Source organism: Dermacentor albipictus, chromosome 5 (assembly GCF_038994185.2).
Source record: "Dermacentor albipictus isolate Rhodes 1998 colony chromosome 5, USDA_Dalb.pri_finalv2, whole genome shotgun sequence".
Lineage (NCBI taxonomy): Eukaryota > Metazoa > Arthropoda > Arachnida > Ixodida > Ixodidae > Dermacentor > Dermacentor albipictus.
The window spans coordinates 127,212,381-127,240,308 of record NC_091825.1 but is presented as its reverse complement, the minus strand read 5'-3'; the positions used below and the strand labels follow the sequence as shown (position 1 = coordinate 127,240,308).

Below are 27,928 nucleotides of genomic sequence, written 5' to 3'. Positions count from 1 at the left end.
GAGAGGGTCGTTCTCCTGTGTCGTTCTCAATCCCTCGCGTGGTCGTCTTAGTTGGCGATGTTCCTTCCTAATTCAACTGGCAAATGTTTGCCGGATAAGTGAGTTTGGGCTGGAGGCCACCGACGGGGCTTCCCTGGGCGCGCGAGAGGAAAGACGAACGACGGCTTTGTGGTGGTCAATGAATTATTTGGTTTATTAAAACGAAGACATTTGGACAGGAACGCGGAGAAGACGTAGGGTCGGACGGGGACAACAAATGCGGTGTGAGTCCATGGTAGGCTGTCAGATACGAGCACACGTACGGTATATACAACAACACACGCAGAAACGTTGACTGGTCACACATTTGGTGGTCGTAGCGCTCTTCGTAGGGAGCGGGGGGGAACTGAAGTGCACTTGAATTTCGTTTCCGTCGGGTGGGCTTGTAGCGCCACCCCCGGTGGCCCTCTCACCACCAGCCGTGACCTCCCTGCAGACCAGCGTGCCAGCCGTGGTCATAGTGGGGCTCGTAGTGCGCGTGGTGACTGTAAAAGACGAGAGTCGTTTTGAGTGTGACGGTCTGAATGACTATTACATATATGTGTAACGTGCACCGTTACCTGCGAGCTATAGGCCGTAAAGCAATGGGCCGAAACGCATGTTCGTCAGGCCAAAGCGCTGACTCACTGTGGGTGAGTCATCGTCGCCGTCGAACTTATGAAACGTTTAAAGACTTATTGCGTTATGTTACAAAAGTGGGGAGTAAAGGCGCTAGTGAAACGCTGTGCTCACCTATATATGGTCGCACGGACTAAAAGATTACTTAAACCTTGAATTTCCCTGAAGTGTTTCTGCTTCCGTGCTTTTGATTGTCATTTTTGGGGGGTTTAGGCGTGCCACAAGGTCGGAAGTTGACTCACGCGCGTTTATATCACAAATGAAAGTGCATTATGCTTTAGCGTAGCAGGATCAACGCGACTTCGTTTCTCTTGCGGCGTGGTTGTTGCCGCTGGTGTTAATGTATCTTGTTGTTTGCTGTGTTCATCTTACTGCGCACGGCGTGTTATTGCGAATGATGATCCGTAAATTGCCGCTTATGAAGCGCCGCGAGGTGGTGCATCTAAACCATACATTACACGCTACACGTAGATTGAAGTATGATCTCACAGCCACACGCCTCTTCGCCTGTACCGGTGTATATCTTATGTCATTGCATTAAGCACACACTAATCGAGGAACTGGAACGTTTTTTTTTGTTTTTTTTTTTCGCTCAAACGAGCTCTCGAACATGTGTGACTGATAAGTTCCACTTGCGCGCGCGGCGGCTGATCTTGTTGCGCAACACGATAGATGGATTTACCTGGGGTTTGGTGGAGTCGTTGGAAGCGCGTGGTTTCCCGTTACTCCATTGAATAGTTATCCAAAACACAAAAAATGAGAGGGTGTTGCATATTTATATGTCGGTCTTGAATACCTCCTTCTCTTGCGTTGCGTTATTTTCATTTGACGCTTATATCTTCTAAGTTTGTTCTTTAACCTTTCCTCGTCAAACCCGCCGTGGTTGCTCAGTGGCTATGGTGTTGGGCTGCTGAGCACGAGGTCGCGGGATCGAATCCCGGCCACGGCGGCCGCATTTCGATGGGGGCGAAATGCGAAAACACCCGTGTGCTTAGATTTAGGTGCACGTTAAAGAACCCCAGGTGGTCAAAATTTCCGGAGTCCTCCACTACGGCGTGCCTCATAATCATAAAGTGGTTTTGGCACGTAAAACCCCAAATATTATTATTATTTTCTCGTCAATTCAACTTCCTGTCCTAAGGTCACGCTGAGTCGATCGCCCGAGAATCGAACGCGTACGCTGTCTTGTATCGCGTGCTTTCCTCGTCGCGTCGCGCACTGGAAGGTTTCCCGTTCTAATGGCACGAGATTGTGTGGCCGCTTATCAATTCGCGATGCTTTTCTGGCCAGCATGCAATCGTGATAACGTGAAGCCCGGCTCGCGCCTTCTTACTCGTGTGGCATATTATCTCTTGCCTTTCCTACTAAGTCCCTGCGTTGGCTTGGTACGTTTTCATCTGCAAACACTCAGCGCCATCGCCGACGACCCGCTCGTTCCTGCTGTTACGTGACGGAAGGCGTTGCTAAAAATGTTTAATCTCTATGCTTCTCGTGGTCGACCTTGCGTCGGCGAGAACAACCCGTTCTCGTGAACCACCGGGGAAGTAAGACGTGCGCGAATCCCTTTCTGATAACAAGAAAAAGCTTTCACCGTAGCTGGGCAACCTGAAACAAGGTGCTGACTGCCCAAGGTCGACTTCAATCTCGGAGAGCGAAGTGCCGTTGAGGTGGTTTTGTCAGCTGCGAGGTATTTTCTGTGCTTGACGTCAATAATTCCCAGCTTAACGTTATGTGCGAGTTTGAGGTGGAGGCCGAAAGTCGTTTTGAGGGGAAACTTTCTTCGCGGCTCACTTCCTTATATTATGGCTTCAAGCCATCCGTGTTGGATTCTAACCCGTGTTACCATGTCAACGAAGGTTTCACCGTGGTAAATACATAAACGCGTTATGGATTTGGGTACGTGACCTCAAATTCATGAACTAGTTTGAGGGCTCTACCTCAATAATGACTATCAGGTGAGGTTGAGGTGAGATAGCTGGCAACTGATGAAATTTGAGGTGAGGCATACTGAAAGCACCTCAACCTGATGGGATTAGGTTTAGCTTAAGTGAGGTCGTCAAATATATTTGGAGGTTAAGGTGAGGCCAAGCCTTGTGCGTTCGTTCGACCATGCACCCTTGCTTTCAACCACCGCTGCAGGAAACTGCGATTCTGGGCGCGCCTACTAGGAAGCAGATTGTAGGGGGGAAGAGTCACAGAAGGCAGGAAGAGTCGCTGCTTCGGTTACGTTTACGGTTTCCGGGAAAGGAGTGAAACCGACCTGGAGACAGTTTACGTGGATGACAGTTAATTACCTTGCGTGCTCGCGTCGCGCGTGCACGAGGTAATTTATTCGCGCGCTCTCGCTCGTGCTGTGATTTATCGGGTTGCCGATGCCGGCCGCTGTCCAACGCGCGTAAGTCCACGCCACCCTTGTGGCGCACCCAACATTCGGCGCGCCTTTCGCGCTGATGACTGACGCCGCCAGCACAGCTGCGGGCTCCCGTTGTACGGCAAATGGGCGATGGAACCTGACAACCACATGACCTTCTTCGCGCCCTACCTCCGGCCCAAGCACGATGAAGTGTTTTCAGGCGGGATCTCCTGAGGTCAGGACGCTGCCGCACGCCATTTCTGCGACCTTGTTGAGAAAGGCCGTCAGCTCCAAATTATTTTATTTCCGTACTGACTCTAGCAAGGCTACTCACTCATAATTCGTGTACGTTCGATCGTGTCTTATCATAGTCATGAGCTTTTCGTTGCAGTAGTCCCGCACCAGCTATAGGTGATAATAAGAATAATAAACAAAACACTCTTGTTTGAGTATTTCACGCGAACCACTCGTTCACAGTCAGTGCATGCTTTCTCCTAGCCCTTATCCCTCGGTTGTCCCGTTTTTTCGTAGACGAGTTACTGTCTTAGCAATAGGTGGCACCGCCTCCGTTTACGCCGTGCTTCGAAGCAGTTTGGTGGGACGGTTTCGCTTACCCAATCGGGATCGGGATTGGGACAATCCTTGGCGCCAGGGCGGCGCCGATGAGCGCGTACTTGGCCACCTTCTTGAGCTTGCTGGCCTGCGCCTCTTGCGTCACGAGGGCCGCCACGAGGGCCAGGCAGAGAAGGGTGAGTGCGGCTCGGCGGCTGTACATCTCGAACGGGGCTGGCTGATGCGGCTGCTGCGAGGACGAGGAACACATAGTAGCGATATATTAAAGGGGGATGATGGATAACACATTCCGAAAGTCGCTTTTGCAATATCTTTCCTTGGCTTCATTCATTGCCTGTTGGCTTTAAGTACGGTCGGGATTTTGCTGTATCTGCACGAAACGGCCTGCATGCTTGTCTTTAATTTCATTCTGAACTTATACCGTGTGCAAATCAAGCGTATTAAAAACTAATAAGACTGCTCAATCTCGTCTTTATCTTTTTAATTGCAATTTAGGGCCATCTACACGTTAACCGCGTGGGGAAGTTGAATCTTTTGTGCGCTGTGTCGCAGTCGCGCTCAGTTATTCGAGGAAAACCGTTCCCGAATTTGTATGCGCTGTTATAGTGGTTAACTTACAAATGCACGGAAGGCTGTTTCTGCGAGTAACTGAACATTATTAAAACTAAAATGATTAGAGATACTATATGCGAACAGGTGCTGGGCAAAGACTCAGGTAGGAGCTAAGATGACTTCAGGCGGTCAACGTATACGTATCTTCCGCGTTTGCTATTGCCCTGCGCTCCAGCGTCTGCACCTTTGCCAAGATCGAAATGAAAGGACGGCAAACTTTCCTCACTGCCCTGTGTTGACAGATTCGCGATTCAAGGCTGGCGCCGCACACCTTGTTATGTCGCAAGTGCTGGTCGTTCGTCCCCTGATCGCAATAGCGTAAACGTCGAACTCTGCAACACTCTTAGCGTTCCGTACACGCAGTAAAGGGAGCGCTGGTGACTCCTTTTGTGGTAGCACCTTTCCCACAAACACCCGCTCCGCATTTGACCCTATCTTCGATAAATCCTGCGTACTCCCCGATCGAGCACATCCACTCTGCGTGCTTGTCCGCAAACGGAGCGAACGTACACCGTCGGGGACTGCGACAACTCCCGAAAACGGAGTCAAGCTGGGACAAACTCCCGCAGTAGGAGTCACGAGCACTCCCTTTGTTTTCAGAGAATATCCAATAGGCGCCGATCGCACGTCGCGTAGGTTTAACCACCAGGTCGATGAATAATCCCAGGCCTTTCGGCGCCGATCGCGTCGGGTTCCGGTTCTCTCGGGGCTCGGTGCAGAGCGCAAACCCCGCTCCAACTCACCAGTGGCGGGAGAAGTCGGTGCCTGTTGCTTGGTTGTCGCCGAAGTGGCTGTGCGTGTGTGCCATGCTGCGGACGCTCGTGCCCCTTTTATAGCCGGGACCCCGCGGACTACGGCCGAGGTAGGCGGACCGGGGGGGAGGGGGGGGGGTCGGAGAGGAGGCGCCGGACCCAGCGTTGCGGAACCGATGCGCGAGCGCGCGCCCACACACCCGGTGCCGGCGCTTTTTTCGATCGCTCATGTTAATCAGTTTCCAACCTACATTTCTCTTTCGGCAGCAGCACAGCCGCATGTGTCGTCGTCCGTGTGAGGGGGGGGGGGGGGGGGGGGTTAGTCCCGAAAACGACGCGCCTAAGACAGGAAGAAGATTTTTCCGAGCGACCCTTTAACGAGGAAAGCGCGCCGCCGCGGCCTTCCCAACCGTGACGAGCGCGCGCGCGGCTTGCAAAGCGCGCACTTGTAGACGACGACATGGGGCAGTTCCTCGTGGCACGCCTATTCTGCGGCACCCGGTTACAAGACGGCTGTTATGCGGGATTCGCATCCGTCGCAGCTGGTCGGCATTCTGTTGAACGCGACCGGAGGTCTGGAAGGTTCGTCGAGTTTTCCGCGCAGTAATTTAATTGTAATTTTTGCTCGAGCGTAAGCGGACGCCCACTCTTGGATATGTGTGTGCGCACGCGACGACGACAGATATGTGTGGTTCAGGATAACGTTCCTTTGGGCTAGATGGTGCATACTAGAATTAGGAAGGGACAGCGTGAGACGATCACGAGAGAGAGAAGGCGCCTGTCCTGTGGCGCTTGTCCTGTGGCGCTTGTCCTGTGTCGTTCTCCCTCTCGTGATCGTCTTAGTTGATACTGTTCCTTCCTAGATCTAGATATGTGTGTGCCCCCAGTGGACGGGGCGCGAAAGAACTCGCTACGGTGTCGTAGCATGGCGTCACAGCTTTACCGTTTGCCACTATACCGTTGACGTGGAAACTCTTTGCAGCGCAAAAGACAAGAATGCCAACGAAGGCAAACACACATAGGTGATGTGTGGCTTTACCATCTTCGCCTTTGTCCTCGTCTTCTGCTCTGCGAGAGCCTAGCCCCAGTTCCAGGTTAGCGTACTTCTACCACCTGCCACTCTTCGCACATGCTAGCTTATCCAGGTTGCGAATGTAGCTGGTGCGAGTCCGATGTTGTAGAGGGGTACAACGGTATACAGCGGTATAGCGCTATGCTAAAATAATGCATTTAGTGCTCCTCCTGTCTTCGTGTGTTCTTATTCTATTCTGGTGTTTAACGCAGAAACTAAAAAAGAAGAAAAAATTCACTACGGACGGCGGAAGAGACAAACACAGGTGATGCTTTCAATTATGGCTTATTAGAAGCCGGATCGCCGGGTGTATATAGCAAAGACAAAATGAAGCATGCGTAAACAATGAACCAGCGAGAAGTGAGACTTCTCTCCTCGATAAAAGTATCGAAGGAGTACTAACGCAAGCTTGGCCAAGCTTATCTATTTTGGCGGTTTCAATTATCAATCTCGCCATTTCGTCTTTATGCCTGCGCGCCACAAAACATTCATAAAACAGTTGCGAGCAACCACGCATTCATTCACAGTCATTCCTCATTGGCTCATAGTTCGGGCATGCTAGATTTTGTCTTTAGTATATAAACCTCGTGATCCAGTTTCTTATAAACCATTTTTCAAAGTAGAGCTTGCGTATGTCTCCTCTGATGTCCGTTGTCTTGGAGGTTTCTGCGCTAAACACGAAAGAAAAGATGTAGCCCTCCCGACTTCGCATCAGCCGGGCTAATGAGACTGAGACATCAGCCGGGCCGATGAGACTGCTACCAGTTTCATCGAAATGTGCGGCTGGGAAAAATCCTGGAGGATATCGGGAAGCTTCAAGGAGGAGAAATTGCCGGGTGATGACATGACAGGGTTGCAGCGTCACGGATCGCTTCTGCACGTTTGTGAAAAACCTCTCAAAAGTGTTGCGGCTTCATCTACCCGGATCTTTATGATTGCTTTTTGGATATATCAGTTCATTGTTAATAGTTAGGAGCTTAACGTTGAGAAACGCTTGTCTAAACTAATAGTGCATAACTCCAACACGTAAAGGAAGAAAAAAAATCACGCGAACTTAGGACTTTTCCTCAGTACACGTACAGGCAATGTCCGTCACTTTGATGTGCGCACAGTGGATCTGTATTCGAATAGGTTATTTCGCAAATGGCCGCACTTGAGTAACAGATCGCCCATTCGTTTCGTCGGTTCGTTGAACGAATTGGTGGTGTCAGGTTTGCGTCATTCTTCTTAAGAAGACTCGAGTCTCACTGAGCGTCGGCGCGGTTCAGTGAAGTTTGCAACTCGTATGCCCTGCACACGCATCGTGTGCTTCTCGTGGCAAACCGAAAGAAAAAAAAGACTGGATAAATGTCGTGCGGGTAGTACTGTAGCGCTTACGAACAATAGGTAACATTTAGGTATCCGAGTGTGGCTCAGCTAACCCCAGCTGTGCGCTGGTGTTCGAGCACGCAAGAGCCGCACGACGAACGCGAGTCGCTCTGTGACTGCAGTGTGCTTGCGCAGAACATTCGCGGCAATGGGAAGGAGTACATAGCTCGCTCGCTCGCTCGGAAGTCATCGTCGCGCGACGCACAGAAGACGACAATGACAGAGGATCGGCCCGTTATAAGTTTATTCCTTCTGCGTGCCGCCCTATCATATTCGTTACCTCCGTAGTGCAGTCTGTTTGTGCCATAGTTACTTGAGGACATTCATCGTGATCATCTTTTGTAATAATTTACTGATCTGGTAAAACACATCTGGTAATAGAACAGACGACTAATAAAGAGGACGGATACTTACCTTGCGTCATATATTTCTTAAATTTATGCTTAAGCTGCGTACAATACATAAAGAAATGCAAAAGTGAAGTTGAAAAAAAGTTTCGGGTGAAAGTACCAACAGCACACTTTGCTCGAGTTTCGCCTGTCTATGGAGTATTAAGAGTGACGTATTTTACAAATTAGGGGAGAGGGTGGATGACGCTGCGCTATGTGTGGTGCTTGTATGTTTGCGTGGTGTTTGGTGTTTTTATGAGAGCATTGTACAGTTTACCTGATGGTGGCAAGCCGTTGTAGGGTGTGCATGCACCCCTATGCTACGCTATACACTGATACGCACTGATCCATAAGCATAGGGAAACTTAGTTCAATTCGTTCCACGTATTGAATGAATGAATTAATTAATGTAACTCAGTAATACTTGGTGCTGCTCTAGTCGTTTCATACTGTATTACGGACCATAAAATCTATGGCCACTTAGCGCAAATCGACATAAAAATAAGGAGAGGAAGGACTCGCCTTGTGCCCCCCCCCCCCCCCCTTGTCTTTATGTCGATTTGCGCTAAGTGGCCATACTAAGTGGTCATACAATGACTAAGTGGCTATACAATGAATGACTGAACTGGGGTTAGGAAATGCGCAGAATGTGCAGTACGACGAAAGCTGGAGACATGCGGACTTGGCGCGTGCCTTACTCCCCATTTCATATGGCCCAGGTCACAGTTGAGGCAACGCGTCAGTAATAAAACACGCTTGCAAAACACATGCGAGGACTCGTGTTCAAAGCTATGCGTGCCGTGACTACCAGTCAATCGGATCCCGTGTTCAAGATACACCTCGCAAAATATATAGTAACAAACTAAGCCCAGCATATATCGGTTAAGTTGAATCGACGTCGTGCGCGCGCCATCGCAAGTATTGCAGCACGCAAACCAGGGCATTTGATATGACGGAAAGGCCAAAATTAAAAAAAAACTGGCGCAATAACGCACATATATATATCGACATCGCCACCAGCCGTTCACGAAAAAAAAAAATCTCGGCAGATGAACATCGATATTAACTTGCCAGCTCGATCCAGCTCAATCCAGTATCCTTACGTAAGAAACGAACAATCCTCCGCAGCTTCCCGAACGGGCGCGTGGTGTCGCTTTTCCCGCCACACCTAACTGCCCGGCTTTTTGCCAGTGAACCATAGCGAATGAGTGACGTAACGCCTCTATACTTCCGCACCTAGTGTTTTGTGCGACTAAAACGGGCGCGCAAACGTTCTTTCCTATAATGTCTTTCTTCTTCTTTTTTGTTTTACGGACATAAAAAAGCATCCGCACACAAGTGCTCCTTCTTCATACACCCACTGAAAGCTTTCGGTAAACACAGCGCGTATTCTCGCCACGTATGGTGGCGCAAAACGTGTCGGAAACGCTTGCAGGAAAAGGAAGACGCGCGAGATGCCGACGGTCATTGCGAATGACACACACACACGTCACGGCGCGACGCAAATTGCAGGTCATTCGAGGAACTTTCCTTCTTTTTTTTTTTCCTCTCGAGAGGCCGTGAACGGTTGTCCCTTTCTTTTTTTTCCTCGCTCCTAAGAGTGAAGCTGCACAGCGTAGCTGCTAGTTGTCTTTCATCGACGTGTGTGTGTGTATATATATATTTACACATACCGTGTTTTGAGTGACGCGCAATCACGATCGGCATCATGTCAATTACTCAGTCAATCGCGGCGTAGAATTTAGTACAGAAGAGTACTTGACGGAAGTCTGGCGAATGATGGGTACAGTACGTGGATTTGCTGAAAGGCTCGTCCTTCTAGCTTTGAGAGGCTTCGTGACATTGCAAATGGAGGATTTTCAACCCAATACGGCGTTACAAATGCAACAATTTGCAGTGATTACGCATGTTCGCAGGAAATTATCGCATTCGTGCGTTTAGAAATAAATACGCGACGCAGTCTCCACGAACAGTGGCTCGCGGCGAAGTGCTGAAAAAAAAAAATGGCTGTGGCTTAGGTAAGGTTAAGCCCAGGATGCGAAGCATACTAGCCTTTATTTTAGTTGTTGAACCACTGTTTAGCTTGGTGAACTGCTGTTGCTTGGCTATATTTGGTTCGGCTAGACGAAGAAACAACTCATGCGTTACTCTGCTTCGCCTTGGACGCCCCGCATTGGACGCGGTGAGCGTCGAGCAACGCAGCGTTCGGCGCGGCAACGAAATGTGCGCCTGAGAAAGCGACGCACGCCTGAGCCTTAGAAACAGCTCGTTTCTAAGGCAACACCGCATTCACTAGAGGCGCTTTTGTACCGCTTTGAAGCATCGTACTCGTGGCTCAGCGGTAGCGTCTCCGTCTCACACTCCGGAGACCCTGGTTCGATTCCCACCCAGCCCATCTTGCAAGAGTTGAGCCAAAGCCACTTCTCCTCTGTCGTGACGTCACGGTGTCGCGTGGTATTCAAGGCGACACCGCCGCGCCTGAGGAGCTGGGTTGAGCTCTCGTAATATGCTTCGCATAAAAAAAAAAAGAATAGTGTTCGCTCTCCATGGCCATGAGCTCTCTTCCGAGATCGCGTCGAGCGTCGACGAGAGAGCGTTGGTCCACGAAGCATAGAACGCACAGTTAGACGTGGAACGTGGGATGAAAAGTCTTCTATTTCTAAGAGACGGTAAAAATATAAAAAGCGAAGGGGATTTTCCGTATCTTTTTAGACCCAAGTTTATTGCCCCCCCCCCCCCCTGCTGCTCTGTACGTCGTTTGTACGTGGATCGCTGTTTTGTTTTCTTTGCGGGCTGCAATGAACGCGGCAAATTTCGTTTTACCTTCGTGTGATAACGTACTCGTGTTTGTTTGTGTGTTTACACATCCACGCGTGTGCGTGTGCGCACGTTATTTCGTACGTACGAGCGGTGCGAGTTCCCGCATTCGACACAGTATAGACGGACTCGGAATCGCACTCAGTGTCACGCGTAGTTAACCCTATATGTGATCGATACCGTTCAGGTGGTTCGTCCGTGTATATAGTGAGCCATTCGTGGCCATCTCCCTACAGTTCCACAGCTTGCCCAAAGGCGAACTGTTGGCTCACATCACAATCCGCTTGAATGCAGCAGCGGCAGGAGTTGAGTCTAAAGGAAGTGGATATCTGCAGTAGTGTCTTTTTGTTTTTGTCGCCTCCTTGCAAATTATTTGTTTTGTTTAATGACTTTCCATCCGTAATTGTTTAATTCAAGTATGTAGAATATCGCTTGTAAGAGACTAATTTAAAATATAGTCTTCATCACCTTTGGGTGGCTTTCTACTTGACGACACTTTCGGTTAAGGACATTTACGCTGTCATTGCAATCGCAGTATTAATGTAATAACAAAGCAGTGATGCACAAAGAGCGGCGCGGCAACCTAGAGCATGCTTCGAGCTTTCGACGATTGCTCGGGCACTCTTGTTGAGGCCATGCTAATTTATCGAGAAGCGGCGCGCTAAACATCTGTCCATGTGTAATTCTTTGGGCTCCCTGTCTTGACGTTGGTGCCGAGTCCTTAAAAATATGTTTCTTTTTTTTTGTTACATTTCCATCAACAAGCACTGTTCCGTCTTTTTTTAACTTCAAATAAGCAAGTTCTTTTCACTCTCTCTTCAGTAACGTGCACGTGCTTCTTAATAAACGCGCTGTTCGCGTTTGTAGCCGGCATGGTTGTGTCGGCGCCCACCATTAGAGAACAAAGGAGGAGGAAAAGATGAAACGGCAGGATTGTGGCGTGCGCTCCCACATTTCTCAACTCTCGCCGCTTTCTAATGACTTGCGTTTATTGTGCGGTGGCGGGGCCGGCAGCGCGGTCTGTGGCTGAGAATAACAACCTTGAAACTTCAAGGAAAGAAAACAAAAAAAGAAAGAAATATGACCCTGTTTTGAGCTCGGCTATGCATGTAGACTGTATTGGCGGCGAGGAGTTACGGAGTCGCCATCTATCGGAAGCGCCTCGCTGGCGTAGTATGAGGGATCACGTGGCGCGCTCCTCATAGGTTTTGCTGTCAGCGCTCACTGAAAACACCACGCGCGAGCTTTCCCGGACATTTCTGTTAGTACTTTCGAGACGAGAGAAGTTTCTTACTGTCTAAATAATAATCTTGGGCAAACTGAAAGCACACAATCGTTTACATGCAGACGCAATCTGTTTACTGAATACGTACAGTGAACGCCACTGTGCGCAGTCGCCGCGATGGTGTCTCCCGAACCGGCTTCTTGCGTGAAAGGTAGGTAAACGCTGAGAGCAAACTATTTGAAATATGTTCTTATAGTGTTTTGATAACTAAATGGAGTGTATTAGAACGAAGCCTCAATGCAGCGATCGCGCAGATTCGCAGCGACCGACTGCGCGTCTGCATGCTTGTCCGCGCACTGTTTCGCTTTCCCCGCGCGCGCGTTTTCGCACTGTGCCATGAGCTTTAGGCCGCAGAATATGAGCATTTGACAGTATACAAGCAACCATTGTTGCGTGGGCGCTATCAGAGCTGTTCAAAAATAATTTCATTATAGAGACTTCGATGCCTACGGGGATTGTGATGTGCCGTCGCGACGATTCAATCTTTTTTTCTTCTAAATTCTTTGACCTTTCAATATTATTTCTCGAGTTGCGTCGCACTGTATGCTTATCGGTGTTCTCAGCGTGCAATTTCCCGCTGCTCCTTTTTTGTAATCCAGTGCATTAATTCATAACACAAACATGACCATATGCCATGCTTCTTTAAAATGTGCTCCTTACCGCTGCCTTTCCACTCCACTGAACTTGCCAGTATCTATAGCATCGACAAGTTCATAGACCAAACCGTCATGACATTAGTCGGGCAGCGGACTCGGGCGAGTGTCTCAGTGCGCGTTTTCAGAACATCGCAGACCGGGCGCCGTAGCAGAAATCTTCCTCGCGTCTGTGCTTGCTGCATACCCGAGTTGTAGCCGATGACTGTTTGCCGGTTTTATGTTTCGCGAGCCAAGCTTCACACAGCTTCTTGTCCTGCAGCTACGTGTGAATAAGGCTGACACCGTGCTCGGCTGCGTGCGTCCGGCATTGCGGCACCGAGCAGTAGCCTACCATGTTGCGCGCCTTCTAGGGCAGCCACTACCTATTGTAGTGCTTTCAAGCGTTGTAAAGGAGACACTCGAAGCGGGAAAATTTCGCCACTAAATGAGGACCGCAGCGTACAAAGGAATATAAACTCGTTTTCAGCTCGCTTCGGCGCGCCCGAAGCAGCCGACGCGGCCGCTGTGTCCACGTGATCCCTCCTAGCACGTCACGCCGACGGTGGCGCCAGCTTTTCCAGTGGTGGAGCTCGAGGCCAATACGAGCAGGCCGCCTGAGTGCTCTCATGTGTCCGTGGCGAGCAGTATGTGGCCCCGGAGGCAGGATGACAAATTGAACTCCGTCCATTCTGCGCGCGCCTCCGTTCTATGCGGCAACAATGCAGTGCATGCAGTGCGTGCATCCACTGGTAAATCCTGTCTCCTGCGACACGGGATTTACCTACGATGCGTCCAGGTTCTGCATATACCTTGTAGTTGGAAACGTTTCGCTTTGGAGGGTTTTCTATGAGCGTGGAACGTTCTCCACCGACGACTTTTAAAGGAAAGAAGGAGAGAGTACAACCCGCTCAAGGTGAGCACAAAATACGTGCCCAGTCAAAAACACGTGGAAGTGCATAGTCGTCCGCAGTAGTAGTTGTCCGGAGAGAGAGAGAGAGAGAGAGAGAGAGAGAGAGAGAGAGAGAGAGAGAGAGAGAGAGAGATGCAAATGAGAGAGAGGCAGGGAGGTTAACCAGAGTTAAAACCTTCGGTTTGCTACCCTGCACTAGGGGAAGGGAAAGGGGAAGACGGAAGGAAGAACGGGACAGAAATAAAAGCGTGAGAAAAAAGAAGGAAAAATAAAGGAAGCGTACCATCACCTCTATACTGGCCATCTCCACGTTTAACAACTCGTATCGGAGATACGAGAACTTCACCATCACATGATTGCTAAAGGGCACGACGTCGTGTTTCAGTGGCTGCCTGGCCATTGCGGTATCTCCGGCAACGACCTCGCTGACGACGCTGCTAAGAAAGCACACGAAGGAGCAACCCTTGTTTCTATACCTTTATCGCGTACTGACGCAGCCCAACACTTAGACAAGCTAGCGCACCGTATGACATTGGAGAAGTGGCGCACACCTGATTTCACTCAACATCGATTGCATTCCCTCGATCCATCTATACAACTGCGGCTGTTACCAGGGCTTCCGCGTAATGAGGAAACAATGCTGTGCCGCTTACGCTTGGGCGTCGCATTCACGAATGCATATACGTTTTTGATTGGCATCGCTGATAGCGCCGAGTGCAATGCCTGCGGTGTCGAAGAAACTATAGACCATCTACTGTGCTACTGCCCATCATTTGAAAATGAAAGACAAGATCTCTGCACAGCTCTCAACAAGTTAGATAGAAAACCGTTCACCTTGAACAAGATCTTGGGACCATGGCCTCGTATATCGCAGCTACAAAAGGCCACAAAAGCGCTGCTGCGATATTTGAAAGCTACAGGATTGAGTGAGCGTCTGTAATCCGGACTGAGTGACTGAACGATATCCCCGGTGGACTTTCTCTTCTTTCTTTAATCTTTCCGTCCCCATTTCCCTTTCCCCAGTGTAGGGTAGCTAACCGGGCTCAGTCCTGGTTAACCTCCCTACCTTTCATTTATCATTTGCTCTCTCTCTCTCCACGTTTAATCGCGCTATTGAAAACATATTTCAAACGCCAAGGCCACCGTGCCATTCTCTGCCCACCACTTCTAGTCATCGCGCTCCCTTGCGGGGATAACTGCGGCGGCGAGTTTCATGTGTCGCAGCCTCGTGTTGCGGTCTTTTGTCTCGCGCGATCGCGGCATTTGCACGCCGAACGCTGCACCGTCGCCGCGCTCGCGTGTCATTCCATCGAGGCCTTCGAGTCGGGCCGATCACATGCCTCGCTGGCTACAATGTCGCGGTTTGCATTCGCCGTGGGTGGCCCGCAGAAACCCTCGTGCCCCGAGATATTGATGTATGGGTTAAAGAACCGGACACCTCCGCTGCTGCGTTTCTGATAGTCCAGACTACATGTACGTGGTCCAGACATGTATGTAGGTGCTGAAGCAACCAGTTGGGTGGCCGAATGAATGAATGAATGAATGAATGAATGAATGAATCGTGTAGTCATATATCAGATGACTGGACCTGCACGCTTCCCATGAGCGCAATCTGGTTATCACATAGAAACGCATTGTTTACGTCTGCGTATCCTTCGGTAAGAGCTTTTAAGCGTTGTCCTCGCTGCACTGCAGTTTACTCGTCTCACAAGTTCTACGCCTCGATGTTCTTCGATGTTCGCTCCAAGCTCTATTAATTAATTGATTAATTTGTAGAGGAGGATTTGAACGCTATAGTGGGTCGTCCTCCACATCGGTGTCAGCCGCGCCAGTGAAGATGGCAGGGCCACGGTGACGAGGTGCACCAGGACACGCGGTTGGCGCAGGAGGAGGTGTTTGCTGGGAGGCGTCCTGAGGCACGGTAGATGGCAGCGTACGGGATCGAAGTATACCAGGGTGGAAGGTTTGAGGGCGCAGCACTCTCCACCAAATGTTAAGGTGTTTATCTGATCGGATTAGGAGCAGCGGAGCGGCGACAGTCTAGGCAGAGCACAGACTCTGAGCGCGAGCGGCATTCACGAGCAAAAGCGCCAAGAGGACGACCCGTTAGAAAGTGCTGGAAAGGACGACCCGATATATCGTTCCAGTCCTTATCTAGAAATTGATTGATTCTGTTCAACATCTCAAATCAGTGTACAGGTGCTGTGAGAGAGATGCCGTAGTGAAGGGTTCTAGATTAATTTTGACCGCCTTGAGTTCTTTAGATTGCACAGTAAATCTAATCGCAAGAGAGTTCTTACATTTCTCCCCAATCATAACGCGACCGTCGCAGCCGGGACTCGAATCCGCAACCTCGTGGTCGCAGAATGCCATAGCCACTGTGTCGCCTCGGGGAGTGTAGCTTTACAAACATGAAGAACGAGTAGGACAGATAAACGGGGCCGTGCATTCGAGAGGCGGATATCGAGTGGGAACTGTTTATTTGAGGCTCGGCGAGTTCTGAGAGCCTACCGCATACAGTCGAACCGTATAGTAGACGAAAGGCTAAGGAGATAAGCCTGATCCTTATCACGAATCGAGCGAAGTGGATGACTCAGTTGACGCGTGATTTTGAGTACGCGAGCTTTTGGTTCTTTCGCGGTGCGGTTCGTAGGAACGCCGTTCGAGAACAGTCGGGTTGTAAACAGAGTCACTCCATGTTTGCGATAGCAGGGTTGCATGTATGCCTTCATGGATCAGCGTCGAGAAGCGGTTCCGGCTTCGAGCGTGAACGGTCTGCACAGTTGGCCGGGTCCGTTTTGTTCTTGCTTTGATTAACGAGCCTACACATCACGCGCTATTTATTGAGCGATGATATTCGCGGAAAAATATGCTGCCGAAGAACTGGCTATTCGGATAGCATCGATAGATGGCTTCATTGAGAAAGTAACGGAAATGAGAAAAATGACCGACTGACATGATTCTGTAGATAGAACTTGCGTATAGGCGCTTCAGTATATCTTGTGTAAAAAAAAAAAGGAAGATACGAAAATAAAGGCTGCGTACACGGTTTGCAATCTCGTGTAACTACATGCGAGTACAATTGAACTTCAGGCACACATGTTTGTCAACGCGATTAAAAAAAAAAGAAAAAAAAGAAACACCATCGAGTTCCTCAGGACACTCTAATAAAGTTCTTGTCACTGTCGCATGTCGCTGCACGACCGTGTTATGCTTATACAATGGAACCTGTACATTTGATCGGCCACTGATGCCTTATAAAGCTATAAAGTTAGTTGTTAACACTATTCTTACTTATTCCACAGTGACGCGCGTGCCTGACTTTGTACGTCCTGAAAGTATGGGCATGACGTGTGTTTTCATCGCGTCCATCTAGAGCTTAGCAATATGCTAAGCGAGACACCTAGCAAATTTCTCCAGCCTCTATTTACGCTTCTTTCTGATTATGTTTCTTACTGAAAAAAAAAATTGCGAGCGTTTTTACCGTTGTAACTCTACAGCCCACCGCGCAGATACGTAACGTCGTTTGCGGTGTAAGCTCTTCGCTCGCGGTTAAGTTCGTCCGCCGGGCAAAATAGTTCGTGCGGGTGGCGCTTCCCTCGCCGCTGCACCCTTGCGTATGCTTAGGTGGCTCGGTCGGGCCAGAAGCTATTCGCGTCCGCCTCACGTAAACACTGCGCGTAAGACCCGTTGCGCGTGGACTTGAGTCTATTTGCGTCCGTTTTCGTGTAAACACAGCGCAGCCGGAGTTTCTCGCGTTACCAAATTTGTCCGAATGAGAAATGGGGAGGGGAGGGGGGGAGGGGGGAAAGCTGAGCGGCAAGGAAGCGGCTAGCCACAGTCACCGATAAACTCTTACTTCTCGAGCGCTCTGCATGGTGAAGCACGGAAAGAAAAAAAATACACAGTCGCCTTTCCTTCTGTCCGTTCCTGCTTCCGTTATGTGTGCTTGCGTAACTTCCGCGAAACGTTGTGCTGGGCAGTCGTTTTGCATATATTTTTCACCGTATACACGCAAGACGCGTAATGCGTATACAATGCGAGGGGTCACTGACCGAATATGGCTAGATTGTTTTGTCGTACAAGAAGCGTACGTCGGCGATTTGATTTCCTATAGCGTTGCCCACCGCGGTCGGCGGCCCTGTGGCTGTGGAGCTCTGCTGTTGATCGCGAGGTCGTGGGTTCGGGATGGTACTCGAAAACGCCCGTGGTGCCGATTATTTCGGTGCAAACTAAGGAACGCCGGGTGGTCAAAACTCTTCCAGCACATATATTCCTCGAATGGCATATTCAGTGAACGACTTGGTCGTTGACGTAAAGAAGCTGTCTTATACTCTCGCCTGCTCGTATCTGCGACATCACTAGTCTAATAACGGCGGCTTTCAGACGTTCAAGGTTGCGCTGAACAGCAACAGTAATACCGTTTAGACTTTATTATTCTAGGAAAACTATATATTCGCCCATTTAAAAGAAAGAAAAAAGAAAAAGAAAAGTGGGAGAACGAATACTTCATCACTATATGTCTCGTCATGCTACCTCTTTGTCCTTGCTTTGTTTATTACGCTATGCTTTCTTTATTGATTAAATTGTTGATTAAGTAAATATTTTCCTGGAGAAGAAAAAAAAATCAACATTCATTTGTACACCACCGGCCATATTATTTGAACCCTGCAGCAATGTGCAAGTTGGGAGCCGGGTGCGCTAAAGACTGCTCTTGCACAGCTTTAAAATTTAGAAGTTTTTTTGCAAGGTTTTCTGCATAAAGCAGGCTCTGAGAGTGGTGGCATCTGTGCATGCGTATCGGAGGCCGCAACAGGCATTACTGTAGCGCGGCCGAAGACGCCGTCGTGTCCAACGCAAGAAGTTGTTCGGAAAACGGCACTGTCCGATGCGAGGTATACCGAGAGCCTATTACTGTCGCAGTACAGGAGTTCGCAGCCGGAGGATTCGCTGAAGGCCTGCTGATTTTTTACGTAATATTACGCAAAGCGCCGATGTGGTGACGCGTTCAATACTCGCAGTCATTGAAAGAGACCGTATACTGGCGGGTGTGCGTATACTCTCCGTGAGACTATCTAAGCGATGGTGAAAAACCGCAGAGTCACGGCCCGTGGCAAGGCCGTATCGTTCACGAAACTCAGAAACAAAACCGTGAGACCCCATTCTTCAGAGCCTGTCCGGGGTTAGATCTCGTGTGAAATTACCTGTACGTATACCGTCACGCGATGGGAATGTAGGTACTACTTGGTGGCAAGCAAATGCGAACGTGAGGAGCCTGGCTCGTTCCGGAGGATGGAAAGGGTCAAGAATGAGAGAGAGAGAGAGAGAGAGAGAGAGAGAGAGAGAGAGAGAGAGAGGGGTATCAGCGTTGCGTATGCGAGCGATTGAAGAGTGCTTTCAGCAGTCGTTCTTGAAATCGCTGTGATAATTGACCCGACCTCGTGGGAATGTTGCGAGAGCTGCGCTGCGCGCGCGTTTCCGACCGTGCAGTGGTGCGCCGGTGGCCACTAAACCTTTGTGTCATTCCACATTTCTCTCTCTCTCTCTCTTCAGCCTTAATGTAAAACACGACAGTCCTTTGTGACAAGTGCTTATAGCCGATCCACACCGACTATCGGATCTCTCGCCTCACAAAAGCCCGGCGGATCACGTGGCTCGGGTCGGGACGGCGACGGTTTATCGCACATGCACTTGTGTGCGCTCACCTTCTTGCATGTGTACGCGCACGGTATATGATCGTCTAACTTGTAATTTCTTCCGCGTTCGCTTGAGACCCGTATATTTTTTGTTGTTGTTTAATTGTATTTGGAATCTTTGTCTATTCGTCCTTTGGTTGTCTGTTCGTAATGGTCGCGCTTGCGTACTCAGACACTGCGTGCGCTATACACGCCAAAGCACAAGTAATCAGAAATTAATTCGGAGCCGTCCCATTCGCAAGAAAATCTTCTTGTACGCGGACTGCCGCGCACTAAAGGAACAGAACTTGTCGGAGTCCTCCACTTCGGCCACCCCTCCGCGTGGTAGAGCACGTAACTTTGGGACGTAAACAAAGCCATCAACACAAGCCCCATTGGACCGTATACGTCAGGCATACGTACAGTTGCTTTCAGTACGTGCACACAACGTCGGTAAGCTATCCATGGTGCAGCGCAGGTCGGGTTATGTTACACTCGAAAGAGCGTAGCCTGCGGCACCAAGCACTAGAACACAGACATCCGGTGTACTTTATAATTTCCTTCTCAGAGTCAAGTTTGCAATACCGGTGATATATCTGTTCTTACCGCGCAAAGTGGCCTCTCCGTCTTCTTCAGATAGAGCTGGTGCCTTAGAACGTAGTTTGCGGACTAAATTATGCAGCACGGAAGGCTCATTTTGACGCGCATTCTAACGTCGGCGTAACAGTATATCGCTTTCTCTTTGAAGTTCGCGCCAGCGTAATTACTTGGCCCGCGAAAAGCCCGGCGCCGCACCCTCGACCTTAGCGCTCCCCAACGAAACGCGCAGCCTAACCGTTGCACCACTGCGGCGCTTGCGGGAGCTCGTTGACACACTTGGATGCGAGGCAAGGCTTTCACTAAGCGACACTCCCACATGGGTGTTTCATGTCCTTGCCGATCTCTTAGCGTTGGTTGTGTGTGCCGGCCGGGCCTGCCATATCGAACGATCGTTACCGTTTAGCATTCCGGGCGCAGAGTTCATAAGCGCCCACTCCTAATTTTTTTTTTACTGCGAGCTGTGATTACATGGCTGGAGAGAAGAGTTAATGGAAAACGTGCCGGGCTTAAGAACTGTGAGACAGCACGAATGCAGGGGACCGAGTAAAAGACGCTCGCGCAACTTAGCAACTACTTGAGCGTTTCTTTTTTTAATGGTTTCGCTTTCATTGGAGCGGTCTTTATAGCCGTTCCAAATATCGAAATAATCAAGATTGTAATTATCAGCACTTGCGTAACGAAGCTCACTGCAGGATAAAGGCCTCCCGCCAGATATGCTCAGTCACCAGTATTCCGTTCTCGTTAAAAGTTGCGTATACCATGCACGAGTAAAATTTTGTTCTCGTTATATCTTATCTTGTGACGCCTCCGACTTCGTTTCCGCCCCCTGGTAATCAATTTCTGTTACGCTCATTGGCTGCCGGCTATCTTCTCCACGCATCGGACCGGGTATTACCAAGTACCCAAGCCTGCGAGACACTGCTCTCAAGAAAAAGCTCTGCTTGATTAGCTTTTGATGTGGCGGACTGTGTAAGTACGCTGCATGAGTGGGGGATGTGTGTTCTGTATGGGATTTGTTCGCATCCATCTGGCGTAGCGTGCTAGGCGGGCCGCCAAGCAAAACTCTTCAGATACATTAAAGAGTCTTTCTGTGTCTTACTAGAACTTATTATTATTATTATTATTATTATTATTATTATTATTATTATTATTATTATTATTATTATTATTATTAATTTATTTCTGTTACCCACAGGGCCAATGACACTATAGAGGGCAGAGTTACTATATACTCACATATAACCACATAATTACATATACATAATTCATAGATTCATATCAATATAATAACCCGCCGTGGTTTCTCAGTGGCTAGGGTGTTGGGCTGCTGAGCGCGAGGTCGCGCGATCGTATCCCGGCCACGGCGGTCCCATTTCGATGGGGGCGAAATGCGAAAGCACCCGTGTACTTCGATTTAGGTGCACATTAAAAACCCCAGGTGGTCAAAATTTCCGGAGTCCTCCACTACGGCGTGTCCCATAATTCCCATAACCACACATTTTTTTCAAAACGTTATCAATATATTATTAGCTAGAGTATTGCAAAGGCAGGAATGACTAACGATTAATAAACTGCTTAAAAAGTTAGGACATTGCCGCCACCGATTCGGAGAGCCAGTTCCAGTCCTGTGACTTACGAGGTGTAAAGGATTGAGAGCATGTGTGCGTTAAGCACGACGTGACCCTCACCTTTTGTGCACGGCCTAAACGAGGCGAAATATACGTCGGAGGAAGAATAAGATCATTGTGCCATATATACTTTGAGAAACGTAGCCAACCGGAACTACCTCTGGTTAACCCCCTCTCTCTCTCTCTCTCTCTCTCTCTCTCTCTCTCAGAACGAGCACGGACGAGCATATTTGCGACGGAAGGCGAGGGAAGTATAAGCTGTCGAGATAATTTCATTATTGTTACGCTGGCGGTACGGTTGTGGTTGCGGCAAATAAAGCGAACAGAGTTATTTTGGACTAGCTCGAGGGCACAAGTTAATATTTCAGTGCTGGGGTCCTAGATCGACGCAGCATATTCGAGTTTACTGTGTTCTATAGTTTTGTACAGAATGATCTTTAATGAAACAGTTAAGAGGAGTTAAAGAGAAGTTACGACGGAGGTGTGCCCTTAGGAACGTTTAGCTTTGTGAATTATTTTGCACATGTGCAAACACCAGCTATGAGACGAAGTTATCGGAACGCCGAGGTTGGAACACTGGAACACTGGAGTTGTGTAGAAAGTAAGAAACGTGGGCGGGGGGTGGGGGAGGGGGAGGCAGCAGCATGGCAAACACGTAGGGCCTTAGCTTCATTGGTGTTAAGTTACGCCGTCCGTATGTTACACGAGGTGGATGTAGCGCTAATTGCATTTTGAGGTATGTAACATAATTTTGGTTAATTATTTCACGGAACACTGCGCAGTTATCAACGAATAAATGAATGAGGAAACATAGGGAGGTCATTAACATAATCTCTTTTCGTTTTCAAAATTTGTGACAAGATCGTATTTAGCGAGATTCCGCTGAGTCGCAAGGTGTTCTGCTGCCCCGACGGCCCAATGCTGGTGGGGCTGGAACTCCCCGCGTATTGACATTTCATTTCAGGTTGTCAGAAATTATCTAGAGGGCGCCGATCACTGTTGGTCACGCTGCGCTGTAAGGAAAACAGACAGTACGAGAATGAAAAGGCAGATTGTTCTAAGCAAGCAAAACGCCGATTCGGCGAGGTTCCGGACATAAAACTACGTCAATTATTACTACTCAGACTCATTCTATACGTATTATACATAGCCTGTGACAACCTAAAAATTTAGTACGAGTTTCGCGCACAAAACCGCAATGCTTCTGCCTCCGCGCTCCAGAACACAGTACCCGAGAGAGGCCGATATTGAAAGTACGCCTCAGACCGTTATATCACGAAAATGAAGGCACGTGTCTTCTTCGAGTTGGACTGAGCGCTGCATTTGCGACTGCATTCTCAGGCTGCCACCGGCTACAGTTCGGTGATCACTTCGAGTTGCAACCGACGCGATGTGGCCATCGATTCGACACGCTTGGCCTTCTTCAGTTCGTCTATGGGGCAGTGGTACGGAGAGCGCCATCGTCCCGCCGAGCCGGGCGCGAGGCGTGCAATACGTCGTTCATGACGCGCTCCGTTGCCGCCAAAGCGCGTTTCAGCGTACACGTTCTCGCTCGCTGGAGGTTGCGTTTCTATTTTGGGTTGGCGCTGTGCACGGTCGCCTGCGTTTGATTCTCAGTTTCTTCTTCGGCTCGCTCGCTCGCCCGCGCCTATCGAAGTAGCACGTGCGGCGTTTCTATCTCTTCGGCGACGTCGCTTAGCCAATTCGAGTTCCCTCAGCCGCGGCGAGGTATGCAGGCGAGGGAGGTGCGCATCGTGCATGCGCGTGTCCAGCACTGCGAGAAACTGGTCTCGAAAGCGAGCGGTGTGACGCAACGGACAGATATTTCTGCGATGAGTTTCACCACCAAGCCGCGCTGCCGCCGGTGGCTCCGTAGCCGATCTTCTTCAGCGGCAACCGTACGGAGCACATTTCCGGCGCACTTTCGGCGTGACGTCACCCGGCGTTGGTTGCGATCGTTTCGCGCTGTTCGGAGAATGCTTCCGGGAAAAACATGTTTTATGTGTTTACACATTGAGAGGCACGTAGCTCACGGTGCGCATTCCGGTTGCGATTACGTCGTGGTTCAGGTGCCTTTGCGCGCCGAAAAATCGCTCGACGCATTGCCGAAAACACAGCCGAAGTACACGTTCGATGCTGCTGCTGCAGACCCTGAAGTTTTTGAACCGAATAGGTTTGTTCTGAACTGCTTTTCGCCCGAAGCTTCGCGACCTATTTGAACCGACCTTGCAGGGTCCGCATTGATCTTTGATCTTTTTGCAGCTTCGCTGCAAAAAGATCAATCTCGCGGAACGCGTCGAAGCGCGTGAGCTTAGAACGCCATTCAAATGTCACCAGTGTTGCCAGAAGTGTGGCTATAGCTTCAACCTTTAACGCAAGGTTACATCGGACGTATGCATTGCTACAGAGCGGTACGAACGAGTGCCATTGTGCATTCAGCGCATGCGCTATGCGCATTGTGAAATAGGTCTGCTGTGCAGGTAGTCGGTGCGAATAAGTATAGAAGGTTTTTAGTAATAGCGGTCATGAGCGGAAGGGGCTGGCGGGTTACATAGAGCAGCATTACGCAGTACGTGCAGCACCTAAAGTCTGCTTGGGTATAGTTGTATGCAGGGCCAGTAGCGGTGCGCCGATCTTCAGTGCTTCTAAAACTCCCCTAGAACATTTTAGGCGGACGAAGAAGGGGCCATCTCCTTTTGGGTGACACTATAGACAAATGGGAGTTTCAGAAACAGCGTTCCCAAGCAGCTCAGCGTTCCCGAAAACATAAGTAAGCGAGGACACTCGGTTTCTTTCGCGCTCTTTTTTTGCACTGCTTTAGACCGACGTCGTCGCCTAAGTTTGGGTGCCGTATTTCTAAAATTCCCTAATGTCTCGGTAAACACTCCGCGAAGAAATATTCCATATGTAGTGGATGCAGACGGCTTCCAGAGAATGTTTTTTAGAGACACGCGACTGGCAGCTTGACAACCACCTTCGCTGAAGCGTGGCGCATAAGCACGCGTGCATGCAGGCCGAGACGCCTGCATACTGAACCCGTAATGAGCGATTACCGAAAGCTGTTACGTCTTTCGCAGCACCCTGCCTATGCATTTCAGATGTAGACGGTGCCGACTCATTCCCTTTCCCCCTGCGCCCCGTTTGTAAATATAGTTGATTGACTGGCGCCGGCCGTAGCGCAAAGGCTGTCGACGGCTGAAACATTCTTTATGGGAGTGCTGCAGATGGCCACAAGTAGAAAGAAAATAGTGTGTCGTTACATACGTTAAGTTTTCAGCGAATACTTCCGTCGTGGCCCCTATATCAGAACCTACTGGCGCTTGTCGCGTACGATGACAGCGAACGACGCACCGTCGTCTTACAACAAAAGAAGAAAGGTAAACGTGTAAACTCGAGCACTTCGGAGCGCGATGACGTATCGTGCACTACGAAAGAAAAAAAAAAAAGTCATACAGCTGCCACGTAGCTCTCGTCTTTGAGCGGTGCAGCGATTTTCTGCCGCAGCGTATACAGACGGAAATAAACAAGAAACATGGGAAGGCCGTGGCCGAGGAAAGTCGTGCAACGTTTTCGTTCTGGACGACCGCTGCGCGCGCTCCATGCAGTTCATCCTTTCCGTGCTGCTCGCTAACGGTTGCGAGCGGTTTGCTCTTCTTTCTTTCTTTCTTTCTTTCTTTCTTTCTTTCTTTCTTTCTTTCTTTCTTTCTTTCTTTCTTTCTTTCTTTCTTTCTTTCCCCTGTTTTGGACCAAGTCTCCGCTTTCTTTCGTTTTTCTGCGGTGAGGAATGCGAAAACAGTGGTACGTGCTGCCCAGTGAAGAGCGACGCTGAGTCCCTCCTAGTTAATTCGGTGCAGCATCTCGCGTGCTGCGCTGGTGCCAGACATGCTTGCTCTTGCCGAATAAAAGTGATGTAGAGCCTCCACTTTTGCCAACATTAACCGTTTTTTTTTATTGGCATAGTGTAATAGAGGAGGTTGCCGCCTTTAGGTGGCACCGGCTACTCATCGTCAGTTGGCAACCTAAATGAAATCACAAATTTGGCGAAAGACAAAGGATAAAGTCAGACAGCAGCAACACAACCCATGTAACTCGCAAACCCATAACTCTACTCGTTCCAGCAGTTTGTGACAGCATCGCCGAAGGCGACTTGTACGAGCTTTGGTCATGCACTTCCATTTTTCCGCTCGCCGCTGTTGATTTAGCGGCTATAGCCGCTACACACCGTATGTGGTAAAGGGAAAATCAGACATCCACCCGTTCGTAGCAATTGCTACAAAGGAAACCCTTAAGGGTTCCTCGAAAGAATAGCCTCAGAGTTGGAGAAAAATTCGTCCTGGTCCTGGACTCGAACCCGGGACCACCGCCTTTCCGGGGCAGCCCATGTGAGCTAACCAGGCGGCTAGCAGATGGCAGGGCGAAGTCGAATTTGTCGACAACACACGAAGCAAAGGCAAGTGTTTGGCGTAGTAGTTCTGCGGAAACCCGCAAGGTGGAGAGAAGTAATTAATAAAGGGAAATAAAGGGAATATATGGTGTGTAGCACACCAACTGGCACACCATATGTGGTGTGCCAGTCGTGAGCGCACCGTCGAAAATTCGACTGCGGGCCGAAGCGGCTGATTGTAGTTGTGGGCAGCATGCGAAAAAGTCGGTGTGCCGAGCTGTGTGTGTGTTTAAAGGGACACTAAAGGCAAAAATATTAAGTCAAGCTAAAGTGATGGATGAGTGCTCGAGAACGTCTAAGGCGTCAGTATTATCGAGAACGGAGTTTTAGTAATCGAGAAATTGAGGTAAATGCAGCATACGATTAGAGACACCGCCAGGACATTCAAGTACTAGCCCGAATGACGAAGACACCCCTCTTTATAATTCTGTCACTGGTACTCAGCCACTCGTATTAAATATATAATTGTGTTCAATGATATGCCGAAAGTAAGTGCTACTTGTCGAGTTCTATTTTACTTCTAGACAAAAAAAGAAAGAAAAAGAAACGCACTGACGTTACCCTTAACAATGACACGGGCGGTCGAAAGGTTTCGTTTTCACTAGTCTTCGCCGCCCGCGCTTTCACGTTTCAGTTACACTGGCTAACCTCCCTGTCTTTCCTCCTCTTATCTCTCTCTCTCTTCACGTTTCAGTAGTTTCGTTATCGCGTAGTGCTGCGCTGGTTCTGCTGGCTCGTGAGGCTCACACAAAGTGCAGTTAGCAGAGAATGCCACGTCCATGTGATGTCGCAGTTTTCCCGAGCGGTCCACGCCACTTGACCAAAAGCAGCTGCAGCGGCAAATACAACTCTCTGTCTTGGCTCGGTTTCGCCGTGGCCGCGCGTTTGAATTTTGCACAAAGGACCGTAGCGCCGTCTATCGGGCGCCGTTTTGCTCACAGACGGCAAGTAAAGGACGATGGTGGCATATGCAACGTCACCACTCCCCGGTTGGGGGATGCTGACGTTCAACTAAAGATATGCGGACCTTTCAGACGCAGTTTTCTCGTAAACTAAGCATTTTCTTGGCACGAAACAAGCACTGCGAGGTTTCTGGAATGGTATTTTGACGTCGACTTAGTAGGTATTTGTCTTTAGCGTCCCTTTAAAGACCACCAAGTGGTCAAAATTTATCTGGAACTCTTCGCTGCGATGTTAATTGTAGCCCCACTTTTTCTTTGAAACGGTAAACTCCATAAATCAAGCGATAAATTACTTATATTTTCATTTACGGTTCACATTTCGCTGACGTTGCGTGTCGAGGCATTAGACATCCTTAATGATTTCACTCGACCTGATTGACGCATGCCTGTTGATTGATTGATTGATTGATTGATTGATTGATTGATTGATTGATTGGAAATGTTGGCAGCAAGCACATGTCGCCGGCTTCTCCAAAGCTTTAACTTGTTGAATGAATGAAGCGTGATGATTGGTGAAGCGAAGCTGTTTCTGGCTAACGCATCTTTTTATTTTGTTTTAATGTTTACAACAACGTTTACCGATGCCGTGGTAACATTGTTGCTTAAAAAAGACTAAAAGAAGAGGCGCAAATGCCTACATTATGCAAACTGTATCGTCTGTAAAACGGAAGTTTGAGAAGTGGGCTTCTCCTCGTGAAGACTGTGAATACAGAGAAGCCTGTTTTGACGAACGGGTTTTAGCGAGCCATGTTCGCATGTAGGGACACCTTTGAGGTTCTTACGACTACCATTTACAGGCTTCCCGTCGGCCAAAACGAAGAAAAGAGAGAACGATTGTGTTCGATTACTGAAAATTTTGAATTGAATACGAATGTTCGAAAAATACGATCTTCGTAGATCAGATAAAAAATAGCAAAAAAGAAACAGAAAAGGAGAGGGAGAGAGAGAGAGAGAGAAAGAGAGAGAGAGAGACGGCATACTATATTATTTTATATGTACTGTATTTGCTCGAATATAGTTACAACCCTACATATCGAATTCGACGAAAAATAACAATAATTCGAATAAAGGTCGACCGCTATCGCTTTAGAAAAACCAAAAACATTGAACATCTTATACCTTTACTTACCGTGAGCTCGGTTACTAAATCGCTCTGGTCGATGCCACCAGCTGCATCCTCGTTGGAACTGTCAGAG

General features: G+C 49.1%; 2 protein-coding genes across 3 annotated transcripts in view; one reads left to right on the top strand and one right to left on the bottom strand.

Annotated features, from left to right (window-relative positions):
- LOC135913935 (rho GTPase-activating protein 18-like) overlaps window positions 1-27,928 on the top strand; it is a 226,377-nt gene that overhangs the window by 26,574 nt on the left and 171,875 nt on the right. The gene's annotated exons all lie outside the window — the stretch shown is intronic.
- Window positions 166-4,989, bottom strand: LOC135913912 (uncharacterized). Its single transcript, XM_065446599.1, has 3 exons — window positions 4,939-4,989; window positions 3,625-3,812; window positions 166-524 (listed from the first exon to the last, which is right to left on the bottom strand). Exons 2-3 carry the CDS (start codon window positions 3,783-3,785, stop codon window positions 449-451), a joined length of 237 nt encoding a protein of 78 aa, XP_065302671.1. The 5' UTR covers window positions 3,786-3,812; window positions 4,939-4,989; the 3' UTR covers window positions 166-448.

Bases quoted from the DNA above. Each gene is read 5' to 3' on its own strand.
- LOC135913912 (XM_065446599.1), bottom strand. From the start codon at position 3,785: ATGTACAGCCGCCGAGCCGCACTCACCCTTCTCTGCCTGGCCCTCGTG. The intron at 525-3,624 runs GTAAGCGAAACC...CGTCTTTTACAG, and splicing joins CCAATCCCGATCCCGATTGG to TCACCACGCGCACTACGAGC.